General features: G+C 34.9%; 1 protein-coding gene across 1 annotated transcript in view; it reads right to left on the bottom strand.

The window, feature by feature from the left end:
- Positions 1–6584: 6584 nt before the first annotated feature.
- LOC580223 (ryanodine receptor 2) overlaps positions 6585–18100 on the bottom strand; it is a 173182-nt gene continuing 161666 nt past the window's right edge. Inside the window, exons 98-110 of the mRNA XM_030999251.1 lie at positions 17011–17099; positions 16524–16580; positions 15794–15865; positions 14688–14874; positions 14190–14260; positions 12499–12564; positions 11814–11893; positions 11282–11385; positions 10481–10538; positions 10013–10089; positions 8980–9059; positions 7475–7573; positions 6585–6875 (exon numbers count right to left, since the gene is read on the bottom strand). Coding sequence (XP_030855111.1) covers positions 6585–6875; positions 7475–7573; positions 8980–9059; positions 10013–10089; positions 10481–10538; positions 11282–11385; positions 11814–11893; positions 12499–12564; positions 14190–14260; positions 14688–14874; positions 15794–15865; positions 16524–16580; positions 17011–17099 — 1331 coding nt within the window. The remainder of the gene's footprint in view (positions 6876–7474; positions 7574–8979; positions 9060–10012; positions 10090–10480; positions 10539–11281; positions 11386–11813; positions 11894–12498; positions 12565–14189; positions 14261–14687; positions 14875–15793; positions 15866–16523; positions 16581–17010; positions 17100–18100) is intronic.

Genomic DNA, 18100 nt, shown 5'->3' with positions numbered 1-18100 from the left:
GAGTATACATTGGAAAACCTTTGATCTCATTGACAACAGAAAAAAAAAAGAAGAAGAAGAAGAAGAAGAAGAAGAAGAAGAAGAAGAAAAAGAAAAGAAGAAGAAGAAGAAGAAGAAGAAGAAGAAGAAGAAGAAAAAGAAGAAGAAGAAGAAGGGGAAACAAAAAAAATTGAGATTTTAAACTGCATTACCATAAATAGTATCCATTTATTTCCAAAAAGAAGCATAGAAGCTGAATAATATCTACTGTAGTCAAAACTACAGCTATAAATTGCTTACGTGTACAAATTAGGTTCGTTTAATTTCACATACAAATTAGCTAAAAGGGAGTCCCAAACACAATTTTTCAATTTTCTTAACTTTTGTATTATATAGGAATAAAAAAGCAACTTATAACGTATAACTTATAGCTTAAAATCACTACTGTCAGACAATTGAAAACTGGAATGCATTACATAACTCTCTATAATAGTAAAAGAAACTTTAAAAACAAAATTAACAATAAACTAAGTACCGGTATTCCTAGAAACGTACATTGCTGGCCATGTACAATTGAGCCCATCAGCTGCCAACATAACAAATTGTATTATATGTATCCTTAAGTGATGATTCAAAGACAATTTCTATTTTAATGGATGCATCCCTAGGTTACAGGCTAAAATTGTAGGCTATAAGGATGTAAGAGCCAAATACTGTGAATAGCAATAACGGCCTCCTTGCGTGGAAGCCGACAATATGAACAAAATAAATCACTATATGTACTTGTGAGAGGCAATTACTTTTTTTTTCTTGTATGGACCAACCTATTAGACTTTCATACAGGAAACCCTACCAGGATATCTTCAAAGGAAATGCCACTGTTAAAGTTGGCATAAGTGGACAAAAAGATGCCCAGGAAAAGGAAATGGGAACAAGTCTACAGCAATCATTCTTGAGCACACTAACAAGGTAAAGGATACTCTGATTAACACTAGATTAGTAGGTCTGGTCTGGATCCATAGATAGAGGTCAAAAGTTATACTCTAGCTGCATTTACACTGATATTTTTCTGTACTTCAATAATTTCCAAGAAGAAAAAAAAAATTCAGACTTTAATGGCTTGCTTTAGCTGGTTGGAGTGACATGCATGAGCTGCTGGCGTGACGTAGGATTGTTTTTACTGTAGATATACAGAGCAATATTTGCCCAGGTGATTTGCATTGGAAATTCTATTCATACTGGGAGAATAGAATGAATTCTATGAATGTAACTCGGTTGGGGTCAATCAAAGATCACACTGAATTCAAATACGGAATAAGTCTGAAATATTAAGACATAAACATCTTCAACCCCATATCTTTTATCCTCAGCAACGACATGAAACTTCTTGCTTGAATTATGAGTGTAATGGATTAGTTTTTAAAGTTTAATATCTTTTAATTCTCACTTTTCTTGGTAATAGTTACAAATATTTGTATCATGAATCATTTCACAATAATCAATGAATTGTAAAAATCAATTCAAAAATATTTCAAGGTTCAATAATTATAAAACAGGGACTTTGAAGTCTCTTCCCCTACATACAAAAGTATACTTCCTTTTAAGCTCACAGCCTGCCCCCCCCCCCAAAGTCTCTCTCTCTCTCTCTCTCAATATTCTACCCTCCTTAATATTTTGCCTTACAGCTCTCACTCTCAATATTCTACCCTCTTTTATATGTTGCCTAACAGCTCTCTCTCTCTCTCTCTCTCTCTAAACTTCCTTTTTTTCGCTATATTTTATCTTCTATTACTACCATCTCTGAGTGCTTATTATTCCATTCTTTTGTTTGCTTCTCTCCTATCTAATCTTATCTCCCTCTTTGTCTTTCTCCATCTTCCAGAGTGTATGTCTCTTTCGCTGTCTCTCCCTATGTCCCTCTCTATCCCTCGCGCGCCCTCTTCTATACCTTTCTTTCTTTCTCTCTGCCATTCTTCCTCTATCTTATTGTCCCTTCATTTATACCCCCTCTTTCCATGATCCTGATCCCCTCCCCCTCTCTCCCCTCCCCCTCTCTTCACCTTCCCCTCTCGCCCTCTCTCGCCCTCTCTTCAGTATCTCTCTTCTCTTCACCCTCCCTCTCCTCTCTATTTCTCTCCCCCTTCCTCTCTCACTTGCTGCATTAATTTCCTTATCTCTTCAAGTTCACACCTCCAGCAACATTTGTTATAAGAATTAATATTTTTATCCATATAATTTACAGGACAGAAATAATCCACTAGCAAAATACCTCATGGTCTATTAGTCTTTGGGTTGGTTAATCATGGTGGTAGACAAACACAAGATGTTTGCCTAGTTTGATTGATATGTTTGCTTAGTTTCTCCCTTTAAAAACACCCCCTAGGAAATAAGCCGCACAGATACAGGATTGTAAACAAATTGCTTGCTATTCAATAACACACAGCACTCTTTAGGCTACCAGTAGGTGTGCCAGAGAAGGAGAGCGTGAAAGAGAGAGAGAGAGAGAGAGAGAGAGGGGGGGGGGGAGGGGGCAGGCAGAGAGAGCGAGAGGATATTGCCAGGAAAGTAAGGCAGAGTGAGAGAGAGAGAGAGAGAGAGAGAGAGAGAGAGAGAGAGTAAAAGAAGAAAGTGTATAAAAAGAAGAAGAAAGAAAAAAGAGAGGGAAAACCAAAGAAGAAATAATGTGAAAGAAATCTCAACACTTATTTACCCAACCTTCATAAGCTCTGCCTCAACTAAATGTAAATCTGGGCATTACGATTCACGTGGGAAATCAGCGCTCTAGTTTCTATTCATGGCTAACAAGCAAAAGAACAAGGAAGTCGAATTCAATCCCACAGCCTCAGCACAGCAAAGGAAATCACATTACGGTTTCACAGCTTACACTTCCTCAATCAACGTTAAAGGTAAAGACCAGTTTTGGAAACGCCTCCATTTCAAAAAATGAAATGGAAGCTCTTTTTACCAATCATGTGAAAGAATATGTTTTGACTAATGCGTGATGATACAAATTTTGCCGGGAAACTGCCTACTAATTGATATATTTGGTAAATTATTATATCTATCTGGACTGGATAGATATAGGGTAGTCCCATATACATCTTTCTGTGTACAGTGCTTGTAACTTTACCAAGACTTGGCCAAATTTCTTATCATTTTAAAGATTCCAGAACCTTGCAATACACACCAATACTTATGTGCTAGATGATCAACCTTTTCTGATCGATCCCACAACGTTTCTTTCACAATGCAATCGCATGACCATAACTGGTCTTTATCTTTAAAGGGACAAGGTGTGTTTGATTGAGGAAGAAAGTGTTGTATCTCTGTCTGCAACCTAGTATTGGATTGTCAAGGATGTACAACACATACTCCTGTAACTGTTCCTCGGTGGTAATTTCTTACACTAATTGGATTCTTAACTTTAATGCTATTCCAAACACCATACCCTACCCTAACCCTTAACCTATATTCTAAACACAATTGCAATCCTAATCCTATGTAGTTTTGGCAAAATAAAGTCAAAAGCAATAGTTGCTGGTGCAAATTTCGGATCACCATTGTTGAGACCAAGACCAGACATTCAGTTGTTTTCAATCCTGTGCTTTGACCAAATGTTAACCTTGATTAACGATTAATTAAGTGTTTGCACACTATGCACTTCAAGTGAACACTTCAAAAGTGATGATTAATTGCTACTTGATACATTGAAGAAATATGCATAAGTGAATGTGATCATTTATATTTAAACTTACTGAGAAGGTTTCATTTTTGCTTTTTAATTTATCTGATTATAAATGGATAAAATACCATTTAAACAAATGGCAACCAATTAAAACTACATTAAAAGATACATGTACAGATCAATGTTTCTCAATTATATTTTTAATTTGTGCACCAAAATACTACATATATATATTAAACAAACAGTATGGGAATTTCCAAACAGATATGTTAATTTGTTAATTTCTAAAAAGTAGGTCTAATCCCTTCAAACCGGACTCTCTCCAGTTTTGTTGTAATTTATATCCCAGTATTCTGCAAGCATATAAACCATGCTTGGACACTAGTCCGTGAAAGGAAGTGGCATAAAGAAACCTTCAGGTATTAACCAAATACTGTCTCAGGGTATTTAATTTCATGCATGGATAGAATATACTGGTATATCCATTTATTTCCTCTTCACAGTGACTAAACATATACACAAGGGATTAAAATTACTCACAAGCTTTGTGACGTTTATGTGTGCTTGCTTCCTTCTTTAGTATTATTTTATCTCATGGGGAAAGATGACAAAGGTCATAAACATTTATGACAGTTGTTGGCCTAACATTGGAACATGCATGAAATGGGGGTGGGGCACTAAATTATAAGAGTAACATGTTCATTTCGCTTCCTCTTTGCATGTTTTTGACAGATGGATTGTCTTGAATAGGAAAGAAAATGTTATTTCAACCTTGCACCAATTTATGGAGTCATGTTTGTGCATGGTACATTCAAGGGCCATTAACCAAATCATATAACTCTGTATCTATTAAAGGTTTAATTGAAGAAAGAAATTTGTATAATTGGATGGAACAGAATATGCACTCATCCTGAATGTGCATGTATTACATGCCATCTGGTCAATTGCACATGAAAATCATAAAAAATGATGTGTGATGTTAAAAAAAAATGCAATTTTAAAGACAATCTTGAGGGGGCATTGTGATGTGAATCTACATCTACAAGAACATCCAATATTTTCCATTGTTTAAATTTCCTTCCAATTTTTTTTATTTGCATTTCAAAAACTCATTTTCATTTACATTAAAAAAATATAAATAAATATTATAGAAATAAAAAAAATTAGGGATGGGGTTTTCTTCTGGTATTTAGATATACATAAGAATTTATTTTGTTTTGATAGCCCTCACGATAATCAAATACTATTTTGAATTACACATGATCAACATTAACGAGAAAAATAAATGCGTTATTTCCATCACTAAAAGGAGCAGTGCTAGAAGAACCATCCACTCAAAGGTTTCAGCATTTCATCATAAATACCATTAAAAATCTTCATACTATTGTATCTTTAATATTATATTCCCTTGACAAATACATCTTATGACTCATAGGAGTCAAAGTCTAGAAAACATTCATGAAAGTGAAGCCAATAAGAACTTTAAATACTCTCAACTATATCATTTCCTCAAAGCAAACCATAGAGTGCAGCTTTAATTGAAATCTGATATGAAACCCAGCATCAAGGCATCACAACTTGCAATCAAATTAAAGCACACAGAGTGGGATTTGATACACATCCTGGGAGACCAAGATATTTATGCCACTGTATATACTTGGCCACATGATGGCGCTAGACTAGAATATTTACTGGACTTGGCATTCTCTTATCACTAACACAATATTGGGGGGGGGGGGGGGGCTAAGTGTGTTACTATTGGTAGCACACTTAGTTACTAAGTCCTAATAGCAGGGATGTCAGTTAAGAATTGATCAGAGGGCCTGAAAATCACCTAGAATGAGCTATTTTGTACACAAAAGGCCTAAACTATGGTCTGAAAATAACTTGACAGCGCCTAAATTCAGGCTTTTGCCTGTAAACTGGCATCCCTGTCAACTAGGAATAAGGAACATAGGTCTTATGCAATTATTAGTAAAGAGTTGGAATCCAGTAGTTTGGGGGGGGGGGCATGTGCAAAAGAAAAGAGTAAGGAAAGCAAAATATTTTCCCCATTGCTAATTTAACACACCATTTCCAGATTTCCTAAGGAGAAAAAACATCCTTCATCTTTCATCTCATTTCATTAAAACCAAATTGTTAAATCACTTCTTTGCAACGATCTTGCTATTCTATACAGAGTTTGATTCCTGAGTTTACACTCCCAATACAATGATGCTCAATGATAATGCTGGTAGCAAAAAAAAAAACCCAAAACACTAGACCATAATTGCCAATAAGTGTTTCAGTTTACATGCACTACAGGCCACCAAATCAAAGTAGCTCATCAGCAAAAGCAAACTGCCTTTACATCAAACCACTAACATTTCACATTCCCTTATTTTGTGCTATGAATGATCAATGAGTATTTGGCTTAATAGACAATGAAAATGCAAGTACATTCCTCAGGCACATCACCAAGCACTCACACGGTCATGTAAAAGAAAACTGTTCATACATGTATATCAGTACCCTGATCAGTGCAAAAGAAAGCATACAGGAGATAGTCGCACATTTGATATCTTTGACACTCAACAGTTTGAACAGAAACAAAACTATTTACAACAGCCTTAGATAACAGATACACATGCAAAGCAAGTGACACTTTCAATGTCAATTATTTTCCAATATTTTGATAAATATAAGGCAGCAATTGACCAAATACTTTAGCCTTGCCCATAGGGTAAAAACATACTGAGACTGAAAGAGAGAGAGAGAGAGAGGGAGGGAGAGAGAGAGAGAGAGAGAGAGCACGAGAGAGAGCGAGAGATAGACAGACAGACATAGAGAGAGAGATAGACAGACAGACAGAGAGAGAGAGAGAGAGAGACAGACAAACATACAGACAGACAGAAGGAGTGACAAGAATGTCTGTTTTGGCTCACCCCACAATGACGAAGGCAAACTTGAAGAGCTTGAAGACGCCGAGGAAGATGAGCTTGATGACGCCAAAGAAGAGCCTGAAGAGCGACAGGGAGCGGATCTGCTTGATGTTGTACTGCGAGCTGCTGAAGAAGTCTCCCATCAGCCTGCGGATGTTGGACGGCCTCATCCCCCTCACCAGCCACACCAGCCAGTTGTTGGAGTCCCGGCTGGCGCCAAAGGTCAGCAGGCTCATGAAGACCTCGGGGAGGCTCTCGCCGGTGTCGCTGATGCTGGTTGCGTGTTGCATCTGTGAGGGGGAAAAATTACAGGTCGTGGCAAGTTAGAAGTGGAGAATGGAGTACACCATTCCATTATATATAACGTACCTCTACAATTCTGAATTCTCTCTTAAAGAAGGGACAGCACCTGGTATCCTCTGGAAAAGGCAATTTATAAATCCAATTATTATTATTATTGTTAAATTTTTATGGTCATGCACAAAAGTTCCTCGTTATCATTCTTCTTGCATGCGCAGTATATTACTATCACAGAGTCTTTTGTTTAGGGCCGAGAAGATATCCATTAACAAAGACTTGATGCTCTTATGGCTCTTCAGACAAAGTTTTCCTGACATGGGGTAGTCATAATTTTGTGACATTTAATCATTTACTACTAACCTACTACCAAAACTAATCCCTACCTGTATGTACCTGTACTATCTATCTATAGGAACTCTTATAACTCCGCCTTCTCATACAAGAGCAGTTATCGTCATTTTAAAACAAAAATGCTGACTTGTTGATCTGTGCATCACTGCCAAATCACTACTAAATATGGTTGACATAGCTGAACTATTGCATCTCTCGGCATGATAATATAGAGAAACTATAGGAGAGTAAAGCTCACCTCAAAGATGGTGTCCTCACAGAAGTTGACAAAGTCTTCCAGTTTCTCCTTCTCTCCTCCTTCATTGACCACCTCGTGGAGGAACTGTTGTTTAGATTCCTATAACACAAACAAACAATAAAACAAACAAACACATGAATCAACAAATCAAAAATTTCTGGATACAAATATTTAAACATGCTATTCCTTCATACATATAACTATATTGAACAGTGTATCCATATTCTCAACTCCTTAAGGTAGCTTAGCCAAATGAAGTGGTACGAAAAGATACATTCAGCACAAAAAAGGGATAATACTTAGAGATGTCTTTTATTTAAAAGTTCTTTTTTGACAGATCTGAATGAAGGCTAGGTAATATTAAACCTAATCGAAATCAAACATGTATTTACCAGCCCCATGTCCTTATGATCTGGTTCTACCTCTGTGTGATAAAATTATGATTTTCAACAATATTCAAGGATGGCAAACTATCATCCAGAGAAATTTAGAAGAAGTACTATAATTTGGGGTGATTAGAAAATTCCTTACATTAAGGAGCCTTTCAAATTGTCAATGAGAGGTTAATTGAAGATACAAGTATATGCCTAATGGACAAGGAGAAGCTATTCTAAAGGTTTGGTGAATATCTAACCAAAGTAGAGTAAATGGACCTAAATATTGTCTGTGGGGAAAGATTTAAACCCACAATTTCCAGATTGAAAGACAAGAGGATGAACCACTAGTCCCTGAAATTTTGTAGTAGAATCTGCATAACATCAATATTGTTACAAATCTTATACATATTCATTTTTTTTTCTCTTATCCTCAAACGAGGTTTTTATTTCCATAATAATAATACATTTGTACATTAATAACTCAATAATTGAGTGAAACATAACATAGGTTAAAGATTAAAGTACATTCAACAATTCTTCCAGCTTAGTATTATTTTCTTTGCTAACACATTCATATCTTAAAAATAATCTTAGCAACGACTTGAGTTCAAAAAACAAAGTATGTGGGTAGTAAACAGAACCATTAACGATCTTCTTAACATTTATAAATTGCATATTGCGCATAATTTAAAATAATATTCAGAAGTGAATATTTCTTGTTTCCAATATCCTTTCTTACAACTATTATCTTCTGGTCTATTTGTATTTCTATTTGGAATAGATTAAATATCAAAATAATATGTAATTTGATATTTAATCTTATACATATTCATGAATATTGGTGAATAGGAGATTTATGAGACAACAAAAAACCACCACAGTCATAGTCACAGGTAAAAACTTGTTTTTTTTTGTTTTAATACTGTTCATAATTTCATGTGTGTTGAGGTGCAGGAGGGTTTAATTAAATAATTAAATAGTCTTCTTGCTGTGATAATATCTTTGAAGTTGATTGATGACAAAAATAATGTTTAATCTGCATTAAACAAATGTTCTTCCCAGTAGCTTTGTCATATCTTTTATGGGGGTACTATTTTTTAGAATCAAGATAAATGATTGACAATGTACCTTGATCTGGGGTTTCTCCCACTGTGCCTTGTGTGATTCTGTGATCTTGAAGTACACCCGCTCAATGCCCCTGCTGCTGCCTGCAGGTGAAAAATATATCAAATAGATAGAATGATTGAGAGAATACATGATTAGCATAAATTTGTGACTCTCTTCAAGCACATAGTATTTGAAATCATTGGTAGACAAATTCAGATCGTTTCGTCACATCAAACTGATCTTCCTAATATATGCTATGGTGAGATAAAACCATACAGCCAAAAGACATACATTCTTACATACATGTAGGATTCCATGTACATATACAAGTACTATATCATCATCATCATCATCATCATCATTATATTCATTTTTGTCATTATTATAAGTTATCATAATCAAATGGTAATCAATTAAATAAACAGTTATATAAATATGAAGGAAGTAAAATATTAAAAAACAGCTTAATATGTTTAAAATAAAATAGTGTTTTATAAATTGTAACTGTCATTCAATCCATTCAATATGGAAGACAGAGATAACTCATGATAGAAACTCAATAAAAGTGCATACTGAATGAAAGGTAATCATATCAAACAGGCTAACATTAAATATAGCATACAGTAGTTTTGATAACAGTAATATGGCACTGCATACATACAAGATCACCAGTGCTTTTAACTGTTGAAGATCACAACTTTCCTCTGTACTCTCTGTTGCTGCTCCCAAAATATTCCACTTAATAATAATAATAATCTTTTAAAGTCCACTCCAAATTTTATTAAGTTAAACCGAAAATGGAAATTCTTTTTGGCCAATTGAACGTGAGCCCGGCAGCCACTGAGCAGCGCCAGATCGACGTTGCTCTATCCCTTATTGTTGAACGCCAAACAAGATAGCAGCATCCTGTCTTTTTATGTCTTTTGGTATGACGCTCTACTGACTGAGCCACACACTTAACTAACAGATAAGCTTTAAATAAAAGTTGGCTACAGCGGTTGTACAGTAGATGCAAGACTTTCATGGAAAGAGGGAGAGGCAGTGCAGAACTCACCCATGATCTCAATACGACCCAGGTAGGGCTCAAAGTAGGTCAGCAAGCTCTCTGCTTGCAGTAAGAACCGCTCCAACCTGTTAAACAATCAGAGGTAACAGTATTTCATATGAATAGAAATATATCACACTTTTCATACATGAAACATTAAAAACAACACAGTCGGTTGAGAGCCGCCATGCTTTTACACAAAGTAGACAACTTTCTGGCTCTCAAAACACGACATAGTACCAGTCAATCGTATCATGTTTCTAACAAATTTGTAATTCTTTATTCTATTGCATAATCATGTTCCTTCACAAAAACAGGCAGCAATAACTTCAACTGCATTTCCTTTGTTGCACGATGAATGAAGATGACCATTTATAAACTGAATATAAACATTCTCCACTACACTGTGATAATTTACTTCTTATATTAAACCTCTTTTTAAAAGAATGCAAAATATATTTCTAAATATTTTTTTACCTTCTTTCACCTGGCATGTGATCATTAAGGTTGGTCAACAGCACTGCAAGATTGAAACCTGAAATTCAGAAGGAATAAATATATCTTACATACTAAATGATAAATGAGACTTGCTGGGATCAATGACATTATACATTCTATTCACATCAATTATTGGTTTAAGGGAAATTGGGTCAAATATCAAGTAATTCCAAAAAGATAATGAAAATATATACATGTACATTGTACATGTAAATAATCTTCAGCTTAAAAATTATATGTCACTACTAAAGTAAGTTCTCAATTTTGCAGAGAAAGGCAGTTTTTTTGTGAAATAAAGTGTAAAAAGGGTGTAAATACACTTATAAATATACACACACACAAATTTGTACACGTTTCTGCTGTAAATCAGTGACTAGTTTGTACAGATCAGTATTTTAATCCATTATTACAAACATGTTTGTAGTAATATATAACATCCCGAAGATGATTCGGAAGTGTACTACATAACTGAGGATTTACTTTTTCTTTGCAAATAGAGCACCTTAATATAATTATGTACCCCTACATCAAAGGATCCATGAACCGAGGACATCCTCGAAGTGAGGATTTACTTTTTCTTTGCAAATAGAGCACCTTAATATAATTATGTACCCCTACATCAAAGGATCCATGAACCGAGGACATCCTCGAAGTGAGCACACATGCATACATACCCACCCACACTCACATCAACACTCACCCACACACAAATAGATATACATACAGTAACATTCATTACTATTAATCAAACTACACTAAGGCTGGAAATATTTCCTATACCGATGTCTTGGGCTGGTCCGTGGAATCTCTCTGTGAACTCGTTGAAATCGATCCTTCCATCGTTATTCCTGTCTGCACACTTCAACAGGTAGTCAATCTCATCTCTATCAGTATAAAAATGAAATAAAATGAAAATGAAAATATTAGTGTGTCAGGTAAATAGTGACTTTGCATTAATTTGCTCATATATTACCAACTTCAATACATCCCACATGATCGTAAATAGAACACCATCGTGAAACAGATCAGCGTAACATGCATTTGCTTGTGTGGTGCCGATTTGATGGTTTTAAATGTATATAGATACATTCTCGCAATAAACTACTAGTAAGAAAAAATGCATTTTGAATGATGACCAAAATCAACACAAGCTTAGCAATAGGTTTATTCTATTTTGTTTGTTGTTGTTTTGTCCAATTTATTCCAATCTGATTATTATTCTTAGTTAGTTGTCATTTCTAGTACACTATTCTCGAGATTTACATGCTGTTGAATGCCCAATTACATCATGATGCCTGTTCATATGACTTACACTGTGTACATCTTCTGTGCCTCCATAGCCTTCTGAAACTCTTTGTGTGAGATCCAACCATCGCCATTAGCATCAAATTCCTGTCAAGAAAGAAACACATCTTGATTTACTGGATAAGCTGATATTTTTTGCGTACAGATATTTTCGCGAATGACTGGCACAGTTTTTATAAAACTACCGTCTGTCGGGGGAAATGAGTATGGTAAAACCAGTCACTCAAAGATTTTTACTTTTTTGAAGCACTTCATGATCATTTTGAAGCGCAATTCTTTCTAGGGCTACAATATTACACTATATCACAGACGCTGATAACAAGTACATGTAGGGTCAAGCATCTCAGATTTAGCATTGTTAAACAATAGGTGGTATTTCGGTAGTGTGTACTAAGTTAGTCCACACTTTTTTGGAGTGCCTGTTGTCAACTCATTTACCCTGTACAGATTATTTTTATTCTTTAATGAAAAGTGTCCAAAAAATTAATTTTGCAATTAAATGGGAAGAAAAAGATAATATGAGTATGAACTGAATTTCAACAAAGTCTTTGGTAGATTATCTTTGTTATGAATAATGAAGGAGGAAGATGAAACCTAGCATTCCATAGAAGTGTGAACTAAAATTCTGGTTTAGTCTGGACTTAGTCACGGCTTAACTTATGAGAATACCACCCAATGCCTTTAATACTCACCCTAAATGCATCGGAAGAGGAAAGGTCTTTCAGTTTGAGGAACATGTCAAAGAACTTCAAGATCATCTGCAGATACAAACAAAGAGCAAAATCGACATGTTAGGAATGCTGCAAAGACTTGATGCACTGTACATGTACACATACAATGTAGCAATGATCTACAGAATATCACTTGTAAGAGTGAGATTTTATCTGTTTCTATCCTTCTTTGTAAAACTCAGATATTAAATTGATAATGTTGATATCATGACAGTCATGACAATGATAATTTACATAATTTCCCAACGCTAAAGGAGATTGTTCCGTGAATGTCTTTTCTTCAATGCATATAACATGTGCATGTATATACATTGTATACTCAGCATTTTTAGTAGATTGCTGTTCAAACAAAACAAATTACTTTTTCAAGGTGAAGGGGGATATTTTCATTCATCAAGGTAAAGACCACTTTCGTTTATCATTTACATTGGCCGACCATTTACTTTGGCCGATTCACATAAACAAATATAGTCTGTTCAGAGAGAGAAGGGCATTGACTGTTCATTTAAAATTATGAGTTAAAGTTGCTCATGCATGGGTATATAGAGGGCAGCAAATACCTGTTGGCTAAGTGTTATGTAGTGATCGCCAAGTTGCTTAAATCATGAACGACTATATATCACCAAATTCAATCGGTTGTTAGATTATGGAGTAACTTAAGTAAACTCAATAGTGACCGCTACCCAAGTAAAATCTTTTCTTGGTCTAAATCTCTAGCAAACAATGGAGTCAAAAACTGGTGTTTCAGAGTCAAAGAGCTTTTTTCAAAATTACAATGTGTACATGTTTTACCTTTAGCTAATCTTGTTAGTACAGACAATTTTGTAAAAACTGTGTCATCGTCATGTAAATTATTTATCGAGAATAGATGGAGAAATTCAATTTTTGACGATAAAAGGAAGAAAGCTCATGCTAAAAATAAACTTAGAACTTATCGAAATTTTAAACAATCTTTGAACACGTCAAAATATGTAATAGAATGTCAAAATAGATCAAACAGACGTGCTTTGGCTTTGTTTAGATGCGGTTGTGCCCCTATAGCTCTTGAAACTGGGCGTTATCAAAATGTCCCATATGAAGAAAGATACTGTGTTTTTTGTAATTCTAGTAACATAGAAGATGAGTTCCACTGTTTTATGATTTGTTCTGCATATAATGACATCAGATCACAACTTCTTTATGATATAATAGAACATGACCATACGTTTTCAGATCTTTCCACATACCAACAATTTATTTACCTAATTTCAGCTGACTCACTAAGCAGTTTAATAGCCAGTTTTGCAAACCAAATCCTAACAACTCGCCAAGAACTTTTGTACTACTTAAATGAATAATTTTTTTTTCTTTTTTTTTTTTCCCTGTGATTGTAATTATGTTATACTTATATTTGTACTATGTTATCATGTCAAATTGTTTATGACTGTTATTTTTGATGTATCACTCATAGGCCTTTTTAGGCCAGCCGTCTGATGACGGGTGTGATTTTTTAATAAAGAAATAAACTAAACTAAACTAACTATATACCCATGCATAAACATCTGTAACACGCCTTGTGGCTCCAAGACGACAATATCTTCTATTTTTGGAATCATTACTGTAGATATACAATGTAAAAGTGATCTATCGATCCTGACATCGTGTCGGCTTACCTCCAAGTTAGATGATGACTCCACGAGAGTATCCACCATCTGTTTGCCAGTGGTCCCATGCATCACATTACCTGTCATGAAGAAACATTAAAAAAAAAATGATATTGTGCAACTACTAATACTAATAACAACAACAACAATAAAAACATTTGTAATGCACCAAATGCACTTGAAATCAAATTCTTAAGGTGCAATAGTGCTGAAATAATAACTCAACAAGAAATTCACAAACTAGCCTTAAGGACTAGGTGGTACAGGTAATATGAAATATGATTTTGATAACACCTAGCTTTAATTGACAAAATCTAAAATGCATTACAGTACTAACAAGCATGCTTATAAATTTGTTTTATCGTTATTGTGTTTAGCGCATAAAGATGGCAACACACAATGCACTCTATAAGCCTAAAATTAATGTGATAAGAAAAAGAAGAAAAAAAATCATTAATTTGAATAAAGTGTTTTTTTATGATAACAAAAGAGATATTGTTAGCTGACCTTCAAGCATACTGAGCAGCATGACGACCATCTCCTTGTGGAGGTTGAGCAGCTCTCGGAGGAGCTCCAGCTGACTGGTGTCCTGGGACAGCTTCTTCTGGAGGTTGGCAAAGATGTGGAGGAACCCTACCACAGCATCCCAGAGACGACTGTGGGCCAGGGCTAGCTGGTTGCCAGAACATGGACCCTGAAGGGGGAAATGGTTTGAGAGAGAAGCAAGAACAAAAAAGAAAATAATTACATCTTGTATCCTTATTGAAAATAACCAAATGGATGTACATGTACATGACTTAAGAACTCTTCCAGAGGTTGGCAAAGATGTGGAGGAACCCACCCACAGCATCCCAGAGACGACTGTGGGCAAGGGCTAGCTGGTTTCCAGAACATGGACCCTGAGAGGGAAATGGTTTGAGAGAGAAAGGGGAAAAATGAATTTCAGGATCCTAATTGAAAATAACAAAATGGATGTACATGTAAGGGACTAAGAATTCTTCTGGGGGTTGGCAAAGATGTAGAGGAACCCTACAACAGCATCCCAGAGACAACTATTGGCCAGGGCTAGCTGGTTTCCAGAACATGGACCCTGTGGGAAAAGTTTTGATTGAAAGAAAATTAATTGAGATCATATGTCTAAATTTAACACAACAGTATGGACATATAGAGAGGTACAGAAGAGAAGATAGTGAGGGAGGAGGAATGGTGGACAGGAGAGAGAGAGAGAGAGAGAGAGAGAGACAGACAGAGATAAAGAGAGTGAGATCCAAAATCTAAGTTTAAAATGACAAATATAATTAGGGGACTCAAGAAGGCATCTACTAGAGGTAGGCGAAAAGATGAATTCACAGACGACTTCGGGCCAGGCTAACTGGTTCCCTTAACAGGGATGCTGCCTCAAGTAATGGATCTAAAAGAGTGAAAATGTAGAGAACATGATCTCTTTTATCACTGAGAGGTCTGTAGGCAAGGAAAAACTTGTACCGACAACACAGAACATGTCGAAAAGATGGAAAGAGGAAGATCAAAGCAAAAGAAGAGTAGAAACTGATAGAATACTTGTTTAATGATCTGCGAACACGCAGAAGAAGAAAAGGTTTAGTAACACGTACCTGTATGTATTCAGTCAGGGAGCTGAAGACTTGCTTCACTACCTTGAATGCCCTGGAGAAGTTCTCTCGACCCTGTTGTAAGAGTAAAATAGTCAAACTGTCATGCCTCAAAAGACAAAGTAGAGTTATGAGAATTCACAGAACTTCTGGTTCTTTAAATATACTTACATGCATGTTTTTAGTTCATATATGTTTCATTACTTATTGTATTCTTTATTCTTTATTCCATTCAATGGTTGTTAGTTTTAAACCATTGAGCATCATATCAGGCTAGAGAGTGGAAAATTCCTGATATACCAAAATCAAATTGTATTTAACACGTTAATCAACTGGTCACAGATATGTCCATACATGTTCATGCTTTGGATTTGAATAAACATCTGACATTTAATGGAAGTTTTTGTAAATGTTATTGAAGAATACTCCAGTCAAAATCTCTTCACTATGAAAAGAAGACCATATTCTACATAATGATAACTGAGCAAAATAATAGATCCTTTCTCCTTCCAATATTTAAAAGGGTAAAACACATCAAAAGACGATGAAGGATATTCACAACCTGACACTAAGCGTGCCTTGAAGAGCACCCGGACATAAAACCATGTATCTGAAAAGGTTTCCAAAGCCAATGTTACATATCATTACACTATATAATACATTTCTGAAATATACCAGTACTGAATAAATACACAAGTATTTACAGCATACAAACGAGAGAGAGATAGTTTACCTGAGCATCGACAACATCTTTGCCAGAGTAGTGCCAGTAGAAATCACTGATTGATTCCTATATGAAAAGGATATTTTTCAAAAGAAAAAAAGACTTCAACTACAAGTACATGTATGCACATAAAATCACTGCAGGAAAACAGAATTAATTTGACCATTCGTTCAAATTTAGTGAAGAATAACTAATGCGTATACATTTTCAGGGTAATTTCTTTATTTTTATCTAAATACCCATGAAATATAGCAGACACTAAAATGATGTGATCATTAGTAGAATTACAGCTTAGAAAGACCCAAAACTTAACTTGCAGAATCCTCATATCTAATTGTTTCGAGACTTTTATACATATTCAGTACTGTACTTTTTTGTCTCTGAATAAGAATAATTTTCTACAAATGGAATTGGAATATGAATCTTGAATAAGAACTTTAGAAATTTATATGCACATTATCAATCATTCAAATGAGTAATTTAAAGGTTCACTGACCTGTAGTCTTAGAAGATAATCCACAGTGCAGATGATGATGTTGACTGTGGTGTGGTTGCCTGCTTGTGTTCTCAAATAATTCTGAAATTCTGATATTGAACCAAAGCAAAGCAAGAAAGGTCATTGTATAAACTTTCTTTAAATAAAGGACACATCAATGAAACAATACTTAAAAAGTTTACGTCCTGTTTATAGCAATATCAAGTTACACAAATTGATATAAGCTACTGAAATCAATATACAGTATTTGATTCACCACAGATCTTTCAAACTGACAAACAAAGTATTATTTACAAAACAGGGCTCCTACTCTTCGAATGATGATGCTTTCATTGATATGCTTTTTCAATAGATCAATCAATACTGACAGTATATAAACCTTTAAGAGGTAACTCTCAAGCCATATATATAATTTCAGGATCAACGAAGTTGACACAAGTAAATGAAATTCATGACATTTAGCTAAGAAAAGCTTAGAATTATGTAGGCAGGTCCAAGAAACAGTATTTGGTCACTTTGTGTCCCATGTGTCAACAAGTAAAACAGAATAATGAACAAAAGAACCATCAAAGAAATCACCCTCCTTATTACTTACATGTATTCTTATAAAAACTAGAGATTTCAAGTTACTATGTACCTTGTGTAATACTATTGTCAGTTCCTTGTAACATAAAAATTAACTTATAATCAATTGCAACAATTTTTGTATCTCCAATCTTGCTGAAATTAACCATATCTTACCATGCATTGTATCTACACCCTGTACATGTAAAATAATATTAATCATATGTTACTATTCATTGTAAATTAACAATTGATTGAAAGAGGTATGATTAATTTGAGGAGATAAGGTACTCGTAACTTGTAACTATTCATTGTAAATTAACAATTGATTGAAAGAGGTATGATTAATTTGAGGAGATAAGGTACTCGTAACTTGTTCATGACTAAGCTTAAATAAAATCTTTTGATATAGTTGGTAACATACAGTATAGGACACAATAGAATGCACTTTGGACTTGCCCAAGACTTATATCTACAGAATGATGCCTTTGAGGCTGGATGATTGTTACCTAAGTTGTGACCTTCA

This window comes from Strongylocentrotus purpuratus, unplaced genomic scaffold (assembly GCF_000002235.5).
Source record: "Strongylocentrotus purpuratus isolate Spur 01 unplaced genomic scaffold, Spur_5.0 spur5_scaffold_5, whole genome shotgun sequence".
Lineage (NCBI taxonomy): Eukaryota > Metazoa > Echinodermata > Echinoidea > Camarodonta > Strongylocentrotidae > Strongylocentrotus > Strongylocentrotus purpuratus.
The sequence above is the reverse complement of the archived record's forward strand: the minus strand, read 5'-3'. Positions and strand labels throughout refer to the sequence as shown.